Here is a 23,840-nt window from a genome sequence, read left to right on the forward strand (position 1 = left end):
CAGAAAACTTCATATCTGACTGCACAATTACTCCAGGTCTTTTTCATTTTCTACCACCTTAAGTGTAGTACCACACAGTTGGCACGTTTTGCTGGGGTTACTTCTACCCATATGCAGTACTTTGCATTTGTCAAGGTTAAACTTCAGTTGCCACTTCTTAGCCCATCCGCCCAAATTATCTAGATCCTGTTGCAGTAGCACATTGCCATTACTGTCATTAACAACCCTTCCAACCTTTGTATCATCTGCAAACTTCGACACTAAGCCTGATATATCTTCATCAATATCATTGATAAATATACAAAACAACAGAGGACCCAACACCGAACCCTGTGGGACTCCACTAATAACATTAGTCCATGAAGAGCAGCACCCATTAAATACCACCCTCTGTCTTCTCCCACTCAACCATCCTTTTATCCATTGTAGCAAACTTACCCTTAATACTATTCTGCTCTAATTTGTACAATAGTCTTTCATGCAGAACAGTGTAAAACGCTTGCCTGAAATCCAAATACAGGGTTATTCAAAAGTAAGTCCGGGGTTTCAAACAATTCCTGTGCACACATGAGCAGACATAGGAAGAAAGAAATATTTCCAGAATGTAAGTATAGTAATGAAGTTTTTTTACATACCTCATAAATGTTCAATATGAGACCTTTTAGTGAAATCGCCCAAAATCACATTCTGCTTATTCACTTTCCCCGACAAATGGAAGGTCGATTCATCAGAAAAAATCACTCTGTCAGCAAAGTGGCGTTGCACAATGGTAACAGATTTACTTACATGAAACTCCAACACAGTAAAAGCTTTCTCATTACATTCCGAAGCTAGCGCAACAGAGCAGAACTAGTGTCACAGGCAAACGAACGACTGCACGGCGGTATGCGTCCAACGCCATCTGCTGGTTAGCCGTGCAGCACACAGAACATCGCGAGCGTGGGAACGAAATTTGAGACATTATGCGTTCTTTCGAAATGGCTACAAATGATTGACACATGCGCTTTCCCAAAAAAAAATTCTGAATCCCCGGACTTCATTTTGAATAACCCTGTATGTATATGATATCAAAATTATTTTTTGCATCCAGTTCCTTTGTAACCACATCATATTTTCCTATCAAATTTGTTAGACAAGACTTCCCCTTAACAAACCCATGCTGTGTCTGAATTATTGCTGCAGTCTTGTCTAGATGATCCTGCAATGCATCTTTAACCAGTGACTCCATTATTTTACCCGGAAGAGAGAAGTTAAACTAACTGGTCTGCAATTACTCGTCTCACTCTTCGATCCCCCTTTGTGAATTGGGGATACATTTGCACATCTCCAGTCCGTGGAGACCTCCCCTGAGTCCAAGGATGCTCTCATAATTATGGCTCAGGGTTTGCTTAGTTGCTTTTCCGCCTCCTTTAATATAACTGGATAGATTCCATCCCATCCATTTTCAAACCTTAATAGCTCCACATGTGTGAATGTAGATGCAGGATCATCAACAGTCGAACCATCTATATCAAGTGGACCAATCAGATTCATCCCCTTCCTTTTAGAGTTTATATAAGTAAAGAAATCCTTGCTGTTTTTCTTAGCATCTTTTGCTAAAGATTTCTCGTAATCTGCCTTCGCCTGCCTAACTTCCTTTGTGACCTGATTACAGACTAGCTTATATCTGCCATTGGCTTCTGAGTCGCTTGATAATTTATATGCATCCCATGCATTTTTCTTCTCTGTCACGAGTCTCATTAGTTCATTTGATAACCATTTAGGCCTAAACCTTGAACAATATTTCTTAATAGGTATGAAAGTTTTAGCAGCATCCACGATTAATTCCTTGAATGCTTCCCACTTAGAATTTACTGTTGGTAACATCCTCAGTTTATCCCACTGTACAGAATTTAAAAACTGTCTGAGACCACTGTACAGTACTCACCTTTACGGAAACAAAAACCCTTTCCTTTACCCCTGATGGTAATTATATCTTTAAGTAAATCTCATATCAGTACACTGTGATCACTGCCACCTAGTGGTTTCTTTATCTGCAAATTCTTAATGCACGAATGATCACTGCTGATAACCAGATCAAGAGTATTACTCTCTCTGGTTGCCTCTCGAACATGCTGCTGCAGAAAACAATCATCCAATAAATCCACAAAAGTCTTACTAGTGTGTGAGTCACCAACCCACAAGTTCCAGTCAATATCTGGGAAGTTAAAATCTCCCATTATAAGACATTCTGATTTACTAGCCCACTCTATTTATCTGTACAATTGTTCATTGTACTCATTCGAGTATACACTCCTACTCTTATTTTTGCTTTCGCAGCGCTTATGTCACACCAAACTGACTGAACAGTGCACTGTTCATCTATATCAACTGGAGGCACTTCTTTTGATTTTACGTTTTTCTTAATTAACAGCATAACACCTCCTCCCTTCCTATCCTGTCTATCCTTTCTGTACACATTGTACTCCCCAAATTCCAGTTCTGCATTCCTTATATCTGTGTGACACCACGTCTCTGCTGTCCCAACAATATCCGCCTTTGATGTCTTGATCAACATTTCAAATTCATCAAATTTATTTACTATACTTCTAGCATTGGAATACATGCAAGTATACATGTACCTATCCTTATTATTAGTTATCCTAACACAACCCCAGGGGCTCACATCTGGTGAGTATGGGCTTGGCACACCCAAGGTCCTGAGCTGGATATCATTATTCTTCTCTTTCTTGGTGATTCCTTAGCTGGATATCATCATTCTTCTCTTTGTTGGTGATTCCCTTCTACTTCTGTTTGTCTGTCTGTCTCTCTCTCTCTCTCTCTCTCAGGGTAACTCTTTTTTTTTTTTTTTTAGCTGGTACAGCATAAGCCTCAGGCTTCCTGGCACTATATATCTAATAATGACAATAACATCCCATATACCCACCTGTTTCACGATGACTGCCATTAGTCCCCGAAACCCCCAGCACCCCTCGCTCCTGGTTGGTGCTTATTCTAATAGAAGTTGTATTGTTGTTGTTTTTTTTTAAGCACCAAACTTCTAGCAAATCAAAATAAAAATTTTGCATTTTCCCTATCGGCTGGCTTGCTGTCCCTTTGGTGGAGTTTTTTGCGTTACGCAGTTTCGTTTTCTTAAGAATAGGGATCGAAGGAGAACTATCATGTGGCTTCTCGGATGTTCAGTTTGATTATGTTTTCTGAGATTACCGCCTGTTGGGTTATCTGTTAGCTGCAGACGAGGTCAAGTGCTTCTCTCTCTCTTCATAAATTTCATTTTTCTGACCACTTGATTATAACACTGCGAAAGAAAAATGGCTTTTATTCCTGTTGCTGAAGATAGCCATTTTCCAATCCAGAATTTGCCTTATGGAATATTTTCTACAGGCGAAAATGTAAGTTTCTGTGCATGCATTTTTTGTATGTTTGGTCGGGCATGTATATTTGCTCTTTTGCAGCAACTTAGCAAAACTGTAGAAACTTGGAATTGTTGTGGTGTAATACCCTGCTTCGTGTCTTTCGGTGCAAAAAAGAAAATGGGAAAAATACCGAGTGGAGAAACTTTAATCTTTTCACTTTGATTTTTAAAATTATCATTCTCGTGTAACTCATTCCTTTGGGCGGGGGGGAAGTGGATAACATACCATTAAATTTAAATGAATGGTTAAATTGTTGTGAACGCTGGCAGACTTTATGCTTTATAAATAAATAATCACTCATCCTGAGTGATTATTTTTTTATTTAGAAACTTCTCACCCACGGCACACAGTCCCTACATAACGGTGCGAAAGCTGAGAACTGCATCAGTAGAATCATTACAGTTACTAATATTAAAATACAGGGCGATTAATTAAAAAACAACTGAACACTTAAAAATTTATTACTCGGTAACAACGAGATATCACGCCATGCTTCTTGTGGGGATACGTCAAGAACCTCGTGTTTATATCACCTCTTCCTCGCAGAAACGCAACGTGGCTGCCGTTTTCAAATATCCACGTTGATATGCTACAAGAGATCTCCGATGAATTAACCTACAGGATTGATGTCTGACACGAGGGGTGCATATTGAACTTATGTAAGATTATAGAAATAACCGTTATAGTTCTTTTACAAATTGGTTTTGACTACATGTTCATACAACCCCAGGCGGCTCACATCTGGTGAGTATGGGCTTGGCAAACCCAGGGTCCTGAGCTGGATATCATCATTCTTCTCTTTCTTGGTGATTCCTTTCTACTTCTGGCTCTCTCTCAGGGTAACTTGGGAATTTTTTTTGGCTGGTGCAGCATAAACCCCAGGCTTCCTTGCATCATATGGCTAATAATAATATATGACCAAGTTACTGAGTAATAAATTTTTGAAAGTGTTATTATTATTATTAATGGCCATATGGTACAAGGAAGCCTGAGGCTTATGCGGCACCAGCCAAAAAAAAATTCCCAAGTTATCCCCTGAGAGAGAGAGAGAGAGAGAGAGAGAGAGAGAGAGAAGTAGAAAGGAATCGCCAAGAAAGAGAAGAATGATGATATCCAGCTCAGGACCCTGGGTTTGCCAAGCCCATACTCACTAGATGTGAGTCCCCGTGTTCCGTTCATTTTGAATCATCCTATTATACATAATTTGGATTATGTATATATAGTACAAAAGAGTCAAGAGCAATTTGATTGGACCCATGACAACACACTGCCCGGGTTTTGTTGCATTAATTAATGCAATTATATTTTGAAATTAGACATTTGTAAGCAATACCAGATTTGGATAGTGTAGGGATGAGGCACACAATTAAGAGATCCTAAAAATAAGGGTGTGGAGCCTCTGAACAAACTGTAATTGCACTATTGTAGGGCCCTGCAACTTTGGAGCCTTGGAGAAATGGGCCCTAGTGGTTAGCAGCACTGTTGTATAATCACCACCCTCTCTGCAGCAGATGGAAAAGATGCAAGTTTGAAACCCATCAGTGACGCGAGGAATTTTATGGGCATTCACAACATGGCTGAGTTATTATTATTTTATTATTATAAGCCATATGGTGCAAGGAAGCCTGAGGTTTATGCTGCACTGGCCAAAAAAAAAGTAGAAAGAATCACCAAGAAAGAAAAGAATGATGTTATCCAGCTCAGGACCCTGGGTGTGTCAAGCCTATACTCACCAGATGTGAGCCTCTGGGGTTAAAGTTAGTTAGTTAGTTAGTTTCAGGTGAAGGGAGATGGTTTTATTACCCCTCTTGGAAACTTGTCCAGCAAACAACAAATTGACCACAGAACATGCACACAATTTACAGACATAATATATGTGTGGTGTAGCATGGTCTAAATCGCTGATGTGTGTACAATAACAAGTTGAAGAAATAGTCTCAGTAAATTTGTGTGTAAGCATAAGTTTGGTTTTGTGTGTAAGCATAAGCAGTTGCTTTATATGCACATGGTATAGCTGTTTAAAATTATATATATATATATATATAGCTGCAAATTAGTGTTTTAGCATTAGCATTAGCATTAGTAGAGGCATTTGATGCAAGAAAGCAAGCTTATGCAGCATCAGCCAAAAAAAAAAAAAAAAAAAAACCCACTTCCACTTCACCCCTCTGTTCGTTCAAAATACCTGTCCAGCCGAGCCTTAAACTTATTCAGGCTATCACCTCCACCACAAGGGATGGCAGTCTGTTCCACCAACCAACCACCCGCTGGCTAAAGGCAAATTTCCGCACGTCTATCCTACATCTGTCTTTCCTCAATTTGAATTTATGCCCTCTCAGGTGATTATTCTGACCTAGAGGAAGGATCCCATCAGCATTGAGCATGCTCAAACCATTCAAGGCTTTATACACCTCTATCAGATCACCTCGCTGGTGCCTAGTCTCCAGACACTGTAATTTGCAAAACTTAAGCCTTTCTTCGTAAGAGCACCCCTTTGTTCCATTCACTAATCTTGTTGTCCTTCTCTGTACTCGTTCCAGCAGCTCTACATCCTTCTTGAAATGAGACCTCCAGACCTGTATACAGTACTCTAGGTGTGGCCTGACCATTGCCTTATACAATGGAATAATCACCTCCTTATCCCTGCTGAAAAAATTCCTGTATATCATTGACAATACTCCATGAGCTACTCTTGCCGCCCGTCTGCACTGCTCAGAGAACTTCATATCTGCCTGCACAACCACCCCCAAGTCCCTTTCATTCTCTACCACTGTCAGTGTAGTACCACAGAGTTGATACGTTGCTCTGGGGTTGCTGTTTCCCATGTGTAGTACTTTACATTTGTCAATGTTAAACTTCATTTGCCACCTCTCAGCCCATCTGCTGAACCTTTCCAGATCCTGTTGCAGCAGCATAGTGTCAGTAGTGTCCTTGACAACCCTGCCAACCTTTCTATCATCTGCAAACTTGGACATTAAGCTTGATATACCATCATCAATATCATTTATAAATACAGAAAACAATAATGGACCCAACACTGAGCCCTGAGGGACTCCACTAATAACATTAGTCCACGATGAGCAGTGTCCATTGATTACCACTCTCTGTCTTCTCCCACTCAACCACCCCTTTATCCATAGCAGCAATTTGCCTCCAATGTCACACTGCTCCAATTTGTGTAGCAGTCTTCCATGTGCAACAGTATCAAAAGCCTTTCTAAGATCCAAGTATATAATATCAAAGTTATTCCCTGCATCCAGTTCTTTTGTGACTGCATCATAGTATCCAATCAAGTTGGTCAGGCAAGACTTCCCCTTAACAAAACCATGCTGTGTCTGAGCTATAACTGAAGTCTTGTCTAAATGATCCTGCAGTGCTTCTTTAACCAGTGCCTCCATTAATTTTCCTGGAACAGAAGTTAAGCTCACAGGTCTATAATTACTTGTGTCAGCCTTTGATCCTCCTTTGTGAATTGGGGTCACATTTGCACATTTCCAGTCTATGGGTACCTCCCCTGAGTCCAAGGAAGCTCTCATAATTATGGCTAAGGGTTTGCTTACTTCCTTTGCTGCCTCCTTTAATATAACTGGATAGATCCCATCCACCCCGGGTGCCTTTCTTGTGTTTATCTTCAACAGTTTCTCCTCCACTTTACTCCCAGTTATTTCAAGATTCTGTAGCTTACTGCTAGAGTTGAATACACCTCTGGCATTCCCTTTGCTGAATAACTCCTCATGTGTGAATGTCGATGCAAAATATTCATTTAGTTTGTTAGCTACCTGAGCAGGATCATCAACAGTTGACCCATCAATATCAAGTGGACCAATCTGATTCATCCCCTTCCTTCTAGAGTTTACATAAGTAAAGAACTCTTTGCTGTTTTTCTTTGCATCCCTTGCCAAGGATTTCTCGTAATCTGCCTTCGCCTGCCTAACCTCCTTTGTAACTTGGTTGCATATCAACTTGTATCTATCATAGGCTTCTGTGTCATGTGTTAATTTGTAAGTATCCCATGCATTTTTCTTCTCTGCCATATGCCTCATTAGTTCATCTGACATCCATTTTGGCCTAAACCTTGAACAATATTACTCTGTTTTTAACAATTGTGTTTTGGGATTTTTTTCCATATAAATATTTATCAAGGATCAGGGTGCAGATATTTTGTGCAACCTATTTCATCACTTTTTTTTGTCTGCATATTCAGTATATATACTTATTCTGATATTTAAAACTAGCCAGAGTTCATTAACAAACTAGAAATTAAAATATTGTAACTAGAAGTATTACTCTGCTCTGATTTAGACATAAATTAGTTATTTTGCTTTTATTACTCATTTCAGTTAAAATCCTTGTCCCATTACACTTCTAGTTGCAGTATTTTAATATCTAGTCTTAATAAACTGACTAGAATTGGATATCAAAATGGGTATACTGAATTATTTCAGAAAAAAGGAAGTGCAGAAAAAAGCATGATGCCATACCATTCACATCAAAATATTATTTAAGACAGTGTGCCACAGCAAAATTTTAACAGCTAGTGCAAAAATCATTGGAATCAGGAACCACTAGTCCATAGCTTATTGTTGAGACAATTATATCCTTCATTTATAAAGTTAATAAAATGGTCTATAATTGGGTTACTCAGAAGGTAAAAGGGGACTGGGGGAACAGTTTCATTGATATCATAGAAAATAAAACATCTTAAAAAAAATTCACATAATTGTACTGAAATATAATAAGATCTGCTTAAAGATAAATATGCAAATAAAAACTGTACAGCACAGCATTCCGTTTTGAACACATGGCGATTGAGATTTTTGCTTACACTAAAAAACAAAGGACCAAATTTTTGACAACAAGGCTTGTGTTTATGTTCAGCTTAGAGAAAAAATACTTAGGCAGAACCATTTTATTTGTGATTCTGTATAAATTGCTAATACCTTTTTAAATTTTTTAATTATCATGTGTCGTCACTGAAAAAGATGTATCTTCTTTATGTTTAAAAATCCAAGACACTACCAGGACAGCTGTTTCGAAACTTACTATAGCTAGCAGGTGAACCCTAATAGATTATGGAACATATGTCAAAATCTCAGTGGGTGAAAAAATTGATCCAAATCAAATGTATTTTTGGCATGTGATTTTTGATTCCGACAACTACAATGAAACATAACACCATAATAGGAATATTTTTTCCCTCAAGAGTGAAAAGCTCTTCCAATCAGAAAATGGGGCAGAGGGGTTAGTGCTGCAGCAATATCTTAAGCATGACTAGTTATGCTTAGCTCTGTTTATTGCTAACATGGATTATATTTTATGATTACATCAGTTGAAAACTCTTCCATTCACAATTTACAAATATCTGTTGCCTATTTTCAAGTTCAGTTGTTATTATATGCCATCTATGAAGAGAATTACATTAACTAGATATCTTTGAAAAAGAGTCCTCATCCTTGTTATACTAACCACAGTAAGAAAAATCGATCACCATATATGTGGATAGGATTAAATTTTATTTGTAGTATGCTGGCCATACTAAAAAAAAAAATTGGAAAACCAAATTAAATTTCTTGAACTTTAAAAAAAAAAATACTTAACATTTCCTATGAAATCATTTTAACAATAATACATGAGCCAAATGGCCAAAGGGAATGCCTGAAGTTTCTGAAAGTGAATTATTATTATTAACTACATGGTGCAAGAAAGCCTGAAGCTTATACTTCACCACCCAAAAAAAATTTCCTGAGTTACCTTGAGAGAGAGAGAGAGAGAGAGAGAAAGAGTCAAAAGTAGAAGGGAATCACCAAGAAAGAGAAGAATGATGATATCCAGCTCCCTGGGTGTGCCAAGCCCATACTCACCAGATGTGAGCCCCTGGGGTTACCCAGAAACCTTTAAATTTATGTTGAACCTTAGAAGATTTAAAATTGTATGCAGTGGAAGTACAGGGGATCTCAAAGCCTGAAAAAATTTTGAATTCAACTATCAGCTGGAAAAGTGTTGGTCTCAATTTTCTGGAACACAAAAGGATTGTTGTTAATTGATTACCTAAACCACAATAACAGAAATATTATGCCAGCCCTATGCCAAGTTAAAAGTTGCAATTTAAAAAAAAATATATATATATATATACAAAGAAAGTTGGGTCATTGGGTTTGCTTCTCCATGACTGCACATGTGTACAAAGTCCAATTTGCACATGTTAAAATTCATGAATGTGGATTTTAAATTACTCCCCCATACAGTTCAGATCTGGCCCAAAGTGACTATTATTTGTTCAGAAACCTCAAGTCTCATCTTTATGGGACTCATTTTAAAGATAATGAAGAGCTGAAAGCAACTCTGAATGCATGGTTTGATGCCTAGTCTGAAGGTTTTTTTTTTTTTTTGAAGGATTAAAACTCTGAAGGTTAAATACAATAAGCACATTGAACTTTGGGGTGAATACATTGGGGAAAAAAAAACATAGAATTTGTATGTGTGTATTTTATACTCTGTTCTCAGAAATTTTTAACCGCCACTCATGCCTTCATCAGTATTTTTAATAAATATTGAAAATAGTAAGGGGCCTGGCATTGATCTCAAGAGACTCCGTACGTTGCTTCCAGAAGAGAAGTGCCTATTTCTGACCATCCTATAGTAATAACTTGTCCCTAATGTCAAAATGCTCCAATTTGTGTGGCAATCTTTCATGTGGAATAGTATCAGGAGCTTTATTGAAATCTAAGTATGTGCTATCAAAATTATTTTTTATGTTCAGTTCCTTTATTACTGAATCATAGTAGCTAAATAGATTGGTAAGACAAACTCCCTCCCTTACAAATGTGCTGTGATTGCTGTGTAACTGTATTCTTGTCAAAGTGATTCTGCATTAACTCTTTAACCACTGACTCCATTATATTCCCTGGAACAGGAGTCAAGCTTATGTCTAAAATTGTGTCTATAATTGCCCACTATGCCCTTGATCCTCCTTTGCAAATAGGGGAAACATTTGCATGCTATAGGACAGTGCTAGCTACTGTGTTGCTAAACCAACACTGGAATGCATACAGGGATTGAAATTTGAAACATTTTCATATCTGCATGCAGTCTTGACCCTGCTATTCTGATTTATACATGCTTGAGCCACTTAAAAGATGTATTTTATAGGGCCAAATTCAAAGCTAATACAAAAAAAAAAAAAGTTCAAAATGGAATGCTTAGTTCAGTACACTCTTTGTGAGACATTTGCTTTACTAGAATAACTGTACGATGTAACCAACTGTATAAAGTTGGTTACATCAAAAAATATATTCTCATGTTTGTGGAATAAATCATTTTTAGGCTACACTGAATTCTTTTTATTTATTGATTTGCCCACATAAATTAATAACAGTGTAGTATGCTAAAATTGTTTAATAAGGTGCTTATAATAATAGCAGAACCAAGAATTGAGTGGTTGGCATTCACTTATTTATTCTCTTTGGAAATTATAAATCAAGAGTATCATTTTAACTAATCTTCTGTAAAACCATTATAGGTATTTAATTTGAAAAATAAACTTATTATTGATCTATTTTAAAATTTTCTATTAAATGCAAAATGTATTATCTTGAATAGTTTATTTTAATTGTTAAGGCATGTCATATGTTACCAAAAACCTGACATGAACCGTACTTTGTTCACAATGTTTTTATCATGATGTTGCTGACTATCATGTGAACACTGTGTTACATTTCCAGCTCATTTTATACTTAAATAAAGAAAAAGGGTGCTGAACAGACTGTTATACAGCATTTATTATGGGTAAGAAAGTAGTTAAAATTTTAGGAAACAGACATTTAATTTTTGATCTTTTTTTATAAAAATCATCCCTTTGCAAATGGTAAAAGTAAAAAAAAAAGTAAAGTGCAGCCATTATCAACCCACTGCAGGATGGAAGCCTCCTCAACAATTCTGCTGAGGGAAATGGACCATAATCTGCCACGCTGGTCCAGTGCGGGTTGGCAGATCGACCGTATTCAGCAGTCAGGGGCTTGAACCCCGGTCTACTCAAAGAGCGTGTGCTACCGCACTCCCGCTCCTGCCCACTCGGCTACGGAGGCCTTTTGCAAATGGTAGTAATGTCTTATTCTTTGTTTTATAAATTTGTAGGTGGGAAAATGGATCATGTGATCATATCATGGAACATTGTGAACAAAGTACAGTTATTAATTATGTTTACATAGTAATATAATCTCTACTTTATTTGGGCTCAATTGAAATTACTGAATAGAAAAAATGTTATTTTCCTAGGTATGCCCACGTCCTGGTGTTGCCATTGGTGACCAAATTCTTGACCTGTCTGTTGTTAGTCACTTGTTTGATGGGGTGATTATGAGAGATCAGCAACATGTCTTTCAAGAGGTAATATAACTGATGTGTTTGGGAAAACATGTATTTTAAAAAATTAGAATATGATTATAATTAGATAAAAATCATTTAATATTCATTCTAATTTGCCATATATATTAAATACAGTAATAACTTATTGTACTAAAATAATACTGGTGCTTTCAAAAAGAATGGTTAGAATATTTAGAACTGTTACTTAAACTTCAAGAATAACATAAGGGAGACAAGATAAATTAAGAATACATAAGGCAGATAAAATGAAGTATCTCATGTCAGTAATACATGTGATACATGCATCTGTTCCACATTGGCAAAAACCCAACTGATGTCTGAGCATTGGCAGATGCAAGCTATTCTGAGGTACTCAGTTGATCACATGATAACCATTAAGCTGTCTTGTGACATAAAGATTTTTTTAACATGTAGTATACAAATGTTTGTAAAATAATAAGAGAAGTTTACCTCAATATAATATGTAGAACACTTCCATATGATACTCTCCAGCAATTAAAACAAAAAAATTGCAAATCTTACATTTTATTTTTTCGTTTTAATTGCTGGAGAGTATCATATGGAAGTGTTCTACACATTATATTGAGGTAAAACTTCTCTTATTATTTTACAAATATTGATATCAACGTAGAACATATTGAGAATTACAGCTCTGGCTCATACTATCAAGTATACAAATGTGTACTTCTAAAAATATTTGTGCAGTTTGAAACATTTTGATTTAAATATGTGCAGTAGAATTGCACATATTTAAATATGTGCAATTTAAAAAATTTGCTTAAAGTTTTGGTGGCCAGTTGATTACAGATTTGTGTTAAATCAAAATGCATTACATATTTAAAAAATTGCTGTAAATACAAATTGCATATATGCAAAACACGAGTATGTCAAACTTGCATAACTTGAGAGATATACCCATACTTCAAGTGAATTATGATATATTTTTAAACAAAACATAATTTCTAAATTCTGGATAACTTTAATTAAAACTTTGTTAAATTAATCTAGTTCTAGGCTGACCATAATTCCTTCATGCCAAAATGGGATGGGGAACGATGAAAACGGGACGATGAACAAGCTGATGCTTTGAACCGAATTCCAAGTTTTTTTTTCTCAGCATCCTTATGTTTCTGGCTATAGATGTCGGTTAGTGTCACTGCTACCTCCATGACTCGGTGACCATAAGAAATGTTGTTCGGAAAGAGCAAAAAAAATTTTCAACAAAATGTTTTTAGGGCAACATGGAGGGGGACTGCTTGTCATCAAGTTCACACCAAGAATATTTTTCGTATTAATGTATTTTGCGTAACAAATTTTGGTCTTTTAAGATCTTGTCTAAAACTTATCACACTCCATATTACAATTCTGCTTTATAATTACCATGGCTTTCAAGGTTTCAACACTTAATCTGGATTTCTCCTTCGACTACATGTTATTCATTATGGAAAATATTCTCTACACAGAAGCTGGTACTTCCAGGTAGGCAAAGAAAAAATTCCACATTACTAAAATCCTGGAAAGCTAGACATTTATCACACATTTCAGAAAATATTTGAACCTATCTATCAGATACAGAAATGTTTTTTCATTCCATGTGTCCAACTGCCTGACAGCTATTGCTTTTATAAATGCCCACTGATCAAATATGCGAGTTTCATCTGCTCTTGTTCATGTAATAAGCTCCTTCTTGAAACTGTCCTGTATTTCTTTCCATTCAGTTACCTTTCTCAGTAATACCCATTTAAATTTTTCAGTATTTCCCAAGTAGCATTTCCACTTGTTTACATATTCTAAGCTGGTTTCATAAAAGTTCTTAACTACTTCAAAAAACTTGACCTCACTAATTTCACCTCTGTCTATTAACATTTTTAGTTTATTTTTAACATCTGTTGTTATAAAAAGTTCATTTTTTCTGGCTTCTAATATGTTTGTAAGATTTTCAATATTCATATCTACTGCTGTAGCTGAAATAGTATTTTTTTCAATAAAACTAATATATGTTTGGAATGTTGAAACTTGATCTCTTGTGAATGACAATTATAATTTCAAACAGGAATCTTCAAATAATTTTTTCAACATAATAGAACATTTCTCTTGAGAAAGAAAATATGAATGAAGTCCATCAAAATGCTTAAAATTCTGTCAATTGATTGGCAAAAATCTTGTATTTCCATGTTCCAATAGTTTTACATAATTGTCTCCTGCAAATTCACAAAAGTTTTTTTTAAGTTCTTCGACTCTGACTGTGTATATAAAAAAGTATTTGTAAAAAACACAGCTACTAGGCTCAATAACTTCTACGTTGTAACAATATATTTAAGAGAGTAAGAGATTACCTCAATCTTTTGAATAGAATGCTTCCAGTCGATGCTCTACAAATGTAAACGAATAAAATAAATGGATAAAATGATTTTAATGAATGCTCTCACTCATAGAGACATGACCAATCCAACACACAACGGAATCGAAAGCTGGGAGCCCCAACCCAACCCTGAAACACATCACACCAACTCAGGAAAAACCATGAGTGCGAGAAGACATTCTGTCAGAATAATTAAAATAGTTAAAGTTGGAAAACCGTAAACAAGAATAAATAATTAAAATCATGATTATAAAATTTGGATAAACACATTGATATACAAATTAAATGAAATTCACTGTATTTTCCTCCTTAAGCAGACAACACTTTTCGACTATTCGTCTTGATCACAGGTCGGAAATAACGTGAAGTGTGGGTGTACATTAAGTTCTTAAATGGAGAGATTATTTGTATTGGTGCATGCATAAAAAAGACCAGAAATCCAAAATTAGGTAAGGATGGCACATGTTGACAGTTGTTGTTATTTGGTTTTTAGGAGCATTAGCAACTAAGGCCATGTTGCTCCGGGGATATGCGATGGTCATTCCCTGACCTTTCTGCATCCTCCATATTTGGTGGTCATGGGCTCAAACCCTGGTCTCATCAAGAAGTGTGTGCTACGCACTGCTGCTCCTGCCCACCTGGCTATGGAGGCTATGTTGACAGAATTTGAATGAAGCTTCATTTCAAGGGTCTCACCGATCAGGAATTTTATGTAATTACGTTGTACCGAAAACCCACCAATACAGGGATGTTCCTGCACTACAGAAGTTATCACCTGTTTACTTATAAAAGGTCTATAATATTTAACCAGTTCCTTAACGCTCACAAATATTCTATTTCTGAACCCACCTTAGATTTATAAATTGATATACTAATCAATAGATTTTTAAATAGGGGCTATCCACTTTCCATTATTAATCAAATCAGATTACGAGCTAAAAATAAGTCAGAAAATACAATATCTATTAATGAAACCAATAAAAAATACTTTATTTCTATTCCGTACATTGAACAATGGTATAGGCAACTCAATAAACTCTTTAAAGATACAGAATTCAAAATTGTAGCCAGGCCAATGCAGAAGCTCTATAATATATTGAGAAATCACACAGTTCTTCCTTCTCTCTCTCTCAATAAAAGTAAAGTAAATGATCTTGTATACAGTATTTCTTGTGGTCAGTGGGATTCATCGTATCAAGGGTCGACTCAGTGTACTGTTGGCTTATGCATGAAATAACATGCTGCTTCGATCCACACATCACCAGCAAATGCATCAGAATTGGCATTTCATGCCATCAATGAAAGTCACATATTCTTATTTAATGAAGCAGAAGTCTTAAACATACAACACAATTACATAAAATTACTGATCACTGAGACCTTTGAAATGAAGCTTCACTCAAATTCTATCAACATGTGCCGTCCTTACCTAATCTGACCTGTGATCAAGACAAATAATGAAAGCGTTGTCTGCTCAAGGAGGAAAATACAGTAAATTTCGTTTAATTTGTATATCAACGTGTTTATCCAAATTTTTAATTGTGATTTTAATTATTTATTCTCATATACAGTTTTCCAACTTTAACTATTTTAATTATTCTGACAGAATGTCTTCTCGCACTCGTGGTTTTCCTGAGTTGGTTTGATGTGTTTCGGGGTTGGGTTGGGGCTCTCGGCTTTCGATTCCATTGTGCGTCGGATCGGGCATGTCTCTATGAGTGAGAGAATTCATTAAAATCATTTTATCCATTTATTTTATTCATTTACATTTGGAGGGCATCAACTGGAAGCATTTTATGCAAAAGATTCAGGTAATCTCTTACTCATTTAAATAAAAAAGTATTTGTATATCTTAACTGCAAAACAATCAATATTGATTGGTAGACAGTTGACAGCATACTGGAGACAATTGTGAATAATATGTGCATCACAATCGGTACCGATAATCTCTTGCTTCAACTGATTTTCAAATTTTCTCCATACATTATTTTTACCAACTCTTTTGCAGCCTCCAAAATTTGTGTTGGTATTATTGGCACACAGAGCAATGATTTTATTTTGTAAGGAGAATTTATCTATTATTTTCTTCAACCTAATACTTTGTAGTTTGGATGTTTTCACCAGTTAAAGAAGTAAAAATCTATAATTTTAACCTTAACACCAGTTTGGCAAAAAGTACCACACAACAATTGGAAACAGTTTGTCTTTTTTGTTTGATGCATCTAAACTTATTGTAATGCTTTTAGTTTCATTCAAATCCATTATTACTTCATCCAGTATATATGATGATAAAACATTAGTAATTATTGCTTCTGATTTTGTACTTGCTGAAGAAAATTTTGATTAAATCTTTTTATCAATTTTGACAAGCAGTCATTTGTACCAAAACTGATTGTGATGCACAGTATGGTAGGCAACAAGAGCTTCTCATGCTGTGATTTTATCACTTTCTCCATCATCACGTCTTACGATGAACGAGCTGATGCTTTGAACTGAATTCAAAGTTTTCTCAGTATCCTTACAGTTGTGGTTACGTAGATGTTGGTTAATGTTACTCCTACCTCCATGAGCAACAGAAAAATGAGCATTACAATGTTGACAAACAACTTTTGTTTTATCACTATACCAATTGTCCAGTTTAATAAACTTGAATTCTTTTGAAGGTGTTTATTAAATGGGCAATTTCTCCTTTTTGACATTTTAAATTTTGAAGGCTAAAACTTTTAAAATTATAAAATAACTTCCAAGTGCGTGCATGCATAACCAACAAGCACACAGAACAGATGCAGACTACAGACTACTGATCAACTACTGACATGCAACACATTGTTGAGCTGATGTTAAAGGCCTATGACAAAAATTATCAGTCTATAACCACCTCCAGATGAAATTCTTGGTATTTGATTGATGCGTCTCTACCCGTGGTTACATGAATGACTACTACCCACAATGGCAGCCATCCTACGATATAATCAAGATTATAGGTTATGTTGCACCAATATTTAAGCGTTTTTTTAAAGGGTTTTTTTGAAAAATGGGACAAAAAGTGATATTTTTACTATATGGCCAGCACATAGGGGAAAAAAATGGGACGTATGGTCATCCTACCTAGTTCCAGTCATTGCTTGAGGACTTCATTTCTGTTAATTTGAAAAAATTAAAGGAAAAAAATTTTAAGGGAGAAAAAAAACACATTACCAAAGTGTGAATATAAATTAATTTTGCTCAGCACTCTTAACCCATAAGCAGGGCACAAAATGAAAAATTGTATGAAATGGAATGCTTATCGGGATAATATATGCTGAAGGCAATTAACCTGTATACATGGCATTACCGGTATATACAATGAACCAGTGCAGCATTCTGACATCCTAGTCTTGCTCATATTTCTTGACTTTTTTTTTTTTTTATGTAATCTGTATGGTTAAGTTTTTATAAAACATAATTTTGTTGAAGAAAAGGGAAAAAAACTTAAGATTTGTTTTGTTGTCCAATGTTAAACATTCATTATAATTTAAAAATACTAATATAATGAAAATTAGCAAAATGAAATATAATTATAACATTTTAAAGACTTTTTTTTTTTTTTTTCTTTTTTTTTTAAGCCTACTTTGAATGGTTTTATGAGTCTTGGTCGGCCAGCATGGATTGAAGCTCGAACCACACTGCAAAACCTGCTTTCAGGAAAAAATAAAGCTCTAAAAGACGATTATGACTTAAGAGCTAGGTATGCTTTATTCTTTATTTTCACTCCAGTTGCTTCGTGAATAATAACGATAACTCTGAAAAAGTTCTTGTTAATTGAAAACAAGATAAGGTATAATGCAGGCCTGGCCAGCCTGCTGGCTACTTGCGGCCCACCACATTATTTTTTGCAGCCCACCAGATGATTTTTATATTACTGACTACATTAGTGGGAAATCATTCACTAGCTGCACTAGGCATGATAAATAACAAGAAATATAAAACTGGACTAGCTGTACTTCCCAAAACCCCACCACTCTTTCCCTTCTTTGAACCATATTGTGTCACAGAAACACCACGGAGGGAAAACTCGGTCCCGAACAGTATTCATATCTTCTCATGCCAGTTGAGTGAGCTACTCAATAGGTACAAGTGGAGAGAAGACTGGACATCTTGAAAGGAATAAAACTTTTTTTAGAAAAGTATTTCTAGTGGGAAAAGTTTAAATAAGTAAGTAGTGCAGATGCACTTGTCATTAAATATATATATAAAATATTAATTAATAGATTTATTTTTGACCTTTCAGAATGAATTCAAAAAAAAAAAAAAAAAAAGAAAAGTTTCGGTAGAAAACAGACAATTCAGCAACCATTGGGAAGGCAATTACTTCTTCATAGTACAGAACTCCAGATTAACATGTTTGATTTTCAGAGAGACAGTTGCTGTATTTAAGGAATACAATGTTAAAAGACATCATGAAATGAACCAGGGCAAGTATGTGAAATTCAATAACGAATTGAAAAAACGTAAGTTGGCTGCACTTAAATCTGAATTAAAGGTTCAGCAAACGATGTTTACTTCATTGTTACAACGATCATCTAACATTGTCAAAGCAAGCTATTCTGTCGCACTGTTAATTGCAAAGAAAATGAAGCCATTTTTGGATGGAAAATTGGTGAAAGAGTGTTTGGAAGCCATTATAAAAGATGTTTTGCCCGATAAAAGTTTTTTTTTTTTTTTTTTTTTTTTTCAAGCATAAGTCTGTTGTGTCAAACAATATGTCATTGCATTAATGATATTTCAACTGAAATAGTTGTGACTTTGCGAGATCGGATTCAAGAATTCAGTGAAAGTACGGGTATTTCAGACATCTCAACTTGCAGTATTTATTCGTGAAGTTAACGATTCTTCCCCAGTGACAGAAGAAATGCTAAACTTTTTAAGCTTGAAAAACACCACTAAAGGTAAAGCTGTTTTCCAAGCCATGAAAAAAAAGTTTGTCTGACAGTAGTTTGCATTTAGAGGTGCTTTCCAGATTAACAACAGATGGAGCACTGGCTATGACAGGGAAAAATAAAGGAGCTATAAAGTTGTTTATGAACGAATTGGAGGCAAGAACCAATAAAACCAGTGATGTATTTGTCATACACTGTTTGATACATCAGCAAAATTTATGCACTCAAGTGTTGTGTATTAACCATGTCATGGATGTGGTTATAAAAACAATAAACTACCTTTTGATCGCATGTGCTTCAATATTGCCAGTTCAAGGAATTCCTGAACGAATTATGTTCCAGATACGGTGACATTGTGTATCTTACCAATGTAAGATAGCTGAGTCACGGAAGATGTTTAAAACGATTTTTTGAGTTACAGGAAGAAATTGAAATTTTTATGAACGAGGAGAAAGCACCAGTTTCTGAATTAAATGATGAACAGTGGTTGTTGGACCTATGTTTTTTGGTAGATATAACTGAAAAAATTAACCAACTAAACAAGGAGTTGCAGGGACAAGATAATTTAATTACCAATGCTTGTAATCATATCAAAGCATTCCAAATGAAATTATTGTTGTTTGAGCACCAACTTAGAAATAACAATGTTCAACATTTTTCATTGTTAAACAACTCCAAAAACAGTCATCGTAGGAATTTCTTGAAGTACCCTGATGAAATAAAAAACTTTCAGCAGCATTTGTTCGTTGTTTCTCATAACTCACAAAATATGATAAAGTGTTTTAGATATTTTGTTCTCTATTTCACGTTGATGTTTCCACTGTCCTGGAAACACTGCAGATGGAAGTAATTGATTTACAGTGCAACAATGAATTAAAACGCATTCACGCCATGGCATCAAAATCAACTTTTACAACACATGTGACAGCGGAAAAGTATCCCAAATTAAGATTTTTGCACAAAAAATTGAGTGTTTTCGGGTGCACATACGCGACTTTCTTTTCAAAAATTAAATTTATTAAAAGTAAACCTTATGATTCAATTACAGATGAAAATCTGGAAAATCAATTAAGATGTGCAACTGCCAATATTGAAGTAGATTTTAAAAAACTGAGTGATCGCAAAGAAAAGCAAATACCTAATTGATGTAGATATATATGAATGTAGATATATATGAATATTGATGTAGATAAAAATGAATGAATAAAATAGGTTTTTATGCCATTTGGTTTTTTAAAAGATTGTTTTATGTTAGTGTGGCTCATGGAAAATTGTAGTTGTTCAAGGCGGCCCGCAGAATGATTTGGGTTGGCCAGGCCTGGTATAATATATTTTTTATTATTTGCAGGTGAGAGGAAAGTGAATCTCCAAAAAATTAGCATTGCTTTAAAGTTTTATGTAAAGAAGATCAAAGATTCGTGAAAGGTTGATCAGTATGCATATGGCAAAGCCTTTTTCGGTCTCTATTAATTATGTAAATTGATACATAGCCTAACTCCTAAAAAGCTATAAGACCAAAACTTTTCACACTTTATATATATATGAGGGGCATTCAAAAAATAAGTTACACCTGCCACCATCTCTTGGTATAATTGCGCAACAAATGTGGTGCCTGCACGAAATGGAGTTCATATTGTGTGCCCCCCTGGTAGGTGAGTTTTGTTGGCTTAGTGGTAACAGTTGTGCAGGAGCAAGCATTCATAGTGTCATGTCAACTAGAATATTACTCCAAGTTTGAGGTACGCAAAATGTCTGAATTGTTCCGAGATTCATCATGAAATGATGGCAGTGTATGGAGAAAATGCAATGTCATGTGCAGCCATAGTGAAGTGGTGCTAGCAGTTTGAAAGTGGTCGCACAGAATTGATGGATGCCAATTCAGGACAATGCCACACCATACAATGCATGCACAACATGACACTTGCTACAAAGTTTTAGATGGGAGGTATGGCAACATCCGCAGTACAGTCCCGATCTTTCACCTTGTGACTATCACATCTTCGGCAAACTGAAAGAACATCTAGGGGAACAACGATTTGCAAATAATGAGCAGGTGCAAACAGCAGTTCAACGGTGGCTGAATGACCAAGGAGTGGATTTCAATCATCAGGGAATTGAATATTTAGTCACACATTCCAAGAAGTGTTTACACCTAAAAGCACCAACTTGATGACTATGTGGAAAAGTAGTGCAAGGTATGTGCTTTCTATTGCATATTGTTACATACCTCAATAAATGTCTCTTGGGCTGCTGCAGTGGTCAAGTGTAACTTATTTTTTGAATTGCCCTCATATATAGAGCTCCAGATATAATTATCAGAGAGCTACTAATTCCAAACAGGTGATAGGAAATTAAAACACGACACCAGACACTTTTCAAGACCATAAATTAATTAGAATGAAAATATATCAGATGAAAATCATAAGCTATACTACATTTGATTGTGAGGAAAAATTTTCATCTACTTAATAGCATGGGCCAAGTTTTTACCACTAAGGCTTCAATTTATGTTCACTCCAGAGACAAATATCATTATCTACAATTCTTCCAAATTTTCTAATATCTTTTTAAATCATATAGTATCACCAGAAAAGGTGATACTGTTACATATTTAAACATCTGAGATATTGCCAAACAGTTATTTCCAAGTTTACTAGCTTTTCATCGGTAGGCAAGTTGTCGCTATTAGTGAATATGTTCCTAATTGTGAATAATGTATTTTTTGTAAGTGAATAGGCAAGCTTTATAATCTTCTTATGATCAAAATTGAATCTAGTAAAGCGCGTGATTTCTATTTGATTTCACCTTCTGTGTTGAAATATGATTCTCTTCATAATTGCAATAGGAAAGGATTTATTCCAATGAAAGCTTACCAAGAGGAACTTATAAATTGTTTTATTCGAGGTTGTAGTGACATCTCTTACAGGAAATAAAATAGGTCCATTTTGATTAGCACTCAAATAAGTACTAGAGCTGTTATTAAGAACATCTTAAATTAGGGCCCAAGTCATTCTTAATTTTTCCTTTGTGAAATAATTTAGAACAATATTAATCAGTCATAGTAATTTACTTATGTAGCTGTCTTTGGATCATCAAATTTTATTTAATTTTAGAGCTCTGATTCCACAAGGTTTGGCCACAATGCATCTGCCAGCAAAAATAGGTAAACTTTTTAACTCTTTGAAATGTTAATTAAAATATTAAAAGCAGTTATTTGAGTGATTGTAATCAGGACTGTTCTTCTTATCATTGTCAGCATATGAAACCTTTAATGTAAAAATAAATGGTTAGACTGATGGGATATTAAGATTTTGTTCTTTTTCTCATAGGCACTATAGATAACACAGCATTCATCTAAATTTTATGTATATAAATTATCTTTTTGTGAATATGTACACACACACGCATGCACAATATGCTTTTTTATGTGCAGACCCTGAGGAGTAAGTATGTTTATCGAGGTTATTTCAAGTACATTTCAAATAATCCTAAGTAGGTTACAAATCTTCCAATAAGTGCTACCATCTCTCTTAGTTGTGTTTATAAATAATTATAGCACAGTTTATTATAGATGGCAAAACAAAAGTAGATTTGAAAGTCGGAGAAGATGATTGTGTCTGCTACAATTACTGTCCAAGTTTGGCTTACAAAAGCTGAAATTCTCTGTAATTCAGATCCAGAAGTTGATTTAATTCAATCAAGTGATACATAAATAGATGTAGAAGATAGTATTACATCAAAAAGAAGTAAAGGTGGAATTAAGCTTTTTTTCCCCCAAATTCCTTTACAAATTTTTACACTTCTTGTTTTACAATTTTTTAGTTTTCATTTTTACAAAATTTTATCAAGAAACTCACTTTTTGCTAATCAAAGAAACTCGCTCATTGCTAATCAAAAATTCACAGCCTGGCCCCTACATGCTTGAGAAACTAACTCCAGAAAAGGTTAAACAATGATTCTTTTTAATGTTAAAATGTTTTTCATAATCTTCATGTTTTCTTCTTAAACAGGATGAAGTTTTATATCATTATTCAAAAATATAGAAAAATATGCAAAAAAAATCATAACTGCTATTGGAAATGAAAAATAACTTCAAAAAACTCAAAGTAATACCTACTTTTGTTAGGGTAGATTTCAGTTAGTAACCTTTAGTAAATTAATAAGAGGAGTTTACCTCAATATAGTACGTGGAACACTTCCGTATGATACCCTCCAGAAATTAAAACGGAAAAAACGAAAAAATCGACAACTTACCGGTACATTAAAGTAAAATATAAATAATTAAAGTAAAATATAAATAATTAAATAATCAATTTAACACAATTCAAAATCAATTCAAAACAATTAAAATTCAAATTAACGCAATTAAAAGAATCTAACGAAAATATTCAAAACGATTTTCCTTCCTGAAGCTGACAATGCTTTTCGACCGACTGTCGTGATCACAGGAATGAAAATAGAATTTTCAGAATTTTCATTCCTGTGATCACGACAGTCGGTCGAAAAGCATTGTCAGCTTCAGGAAGGAAAATCGTTTTGAATATTTTCGTTAGATTCTTTTAATTGCGTTAATTTGAATTTTAATTGTTTTGAATTGATTTTGAATTGTGTTAAATTGATTATTTAATTATTTATATTTTACTTTAATTATTTATATTTTACTTTAATGTACCGGTAAGTTGTCGATTTTTTCGTTTTTTCCGTTTTAATTTCTGGAGGGTATCATACGGAAGTGTTCCACGTACTATATTGAGGTAA

The 23,840-nt window shown here is 34.9% G+C and overlaps 1 protein-coding gene across 1 annotated transcript in view; it reads left to right on the top strand.

Moving 5' to 3' along the window:
- Window positions 1-3,193: 3,193 nt before the first annotated feature.
- The window catches only part of Faa (fumarylacetoacetate hydrolase), a 102,381-nt gene continuing 81,734 nt past the window's right edge, over window positions 3,194-23,840 (top strand). Inside the window, exons 1-4 of the mRNA XM_090388054.1 lie at window positions 3,194-3,392; window positions 11,691-11,801; window positions 17,769-17,890; window positions 22,196-22,245. Of these exons, the coding sequence (XP_090244180.1) occupies window positions 3,312-3,392; window positions 11,691-11,801; window positions 17,769-17,890; window positions 22,196-22,245 (364 nt within the window). The 5' untranslated portion in view covers window positions 3,194-3,311. The remainder of the gene's footprint in view (window positions 3,393-11,690; window positions 11,802-17,768; window positions 17,891-22,195; window positions 22,246-23,840) is intronic.

This window comes from Mastigoproctus giganteus, chromosome 13, assembly GCF_048544385.1.
Source record: "Mastigoproctus giganteus isolate SK-2022 chromosome 13, ASM4854438v1, whole genome shotgun sequence".
NCBI lineage: Eukaryota > Metazoa > Arthropoda > Arachnida > Uropygi > Thelyphonidae > Mastigoproctus > Mastigoproctus giganteus.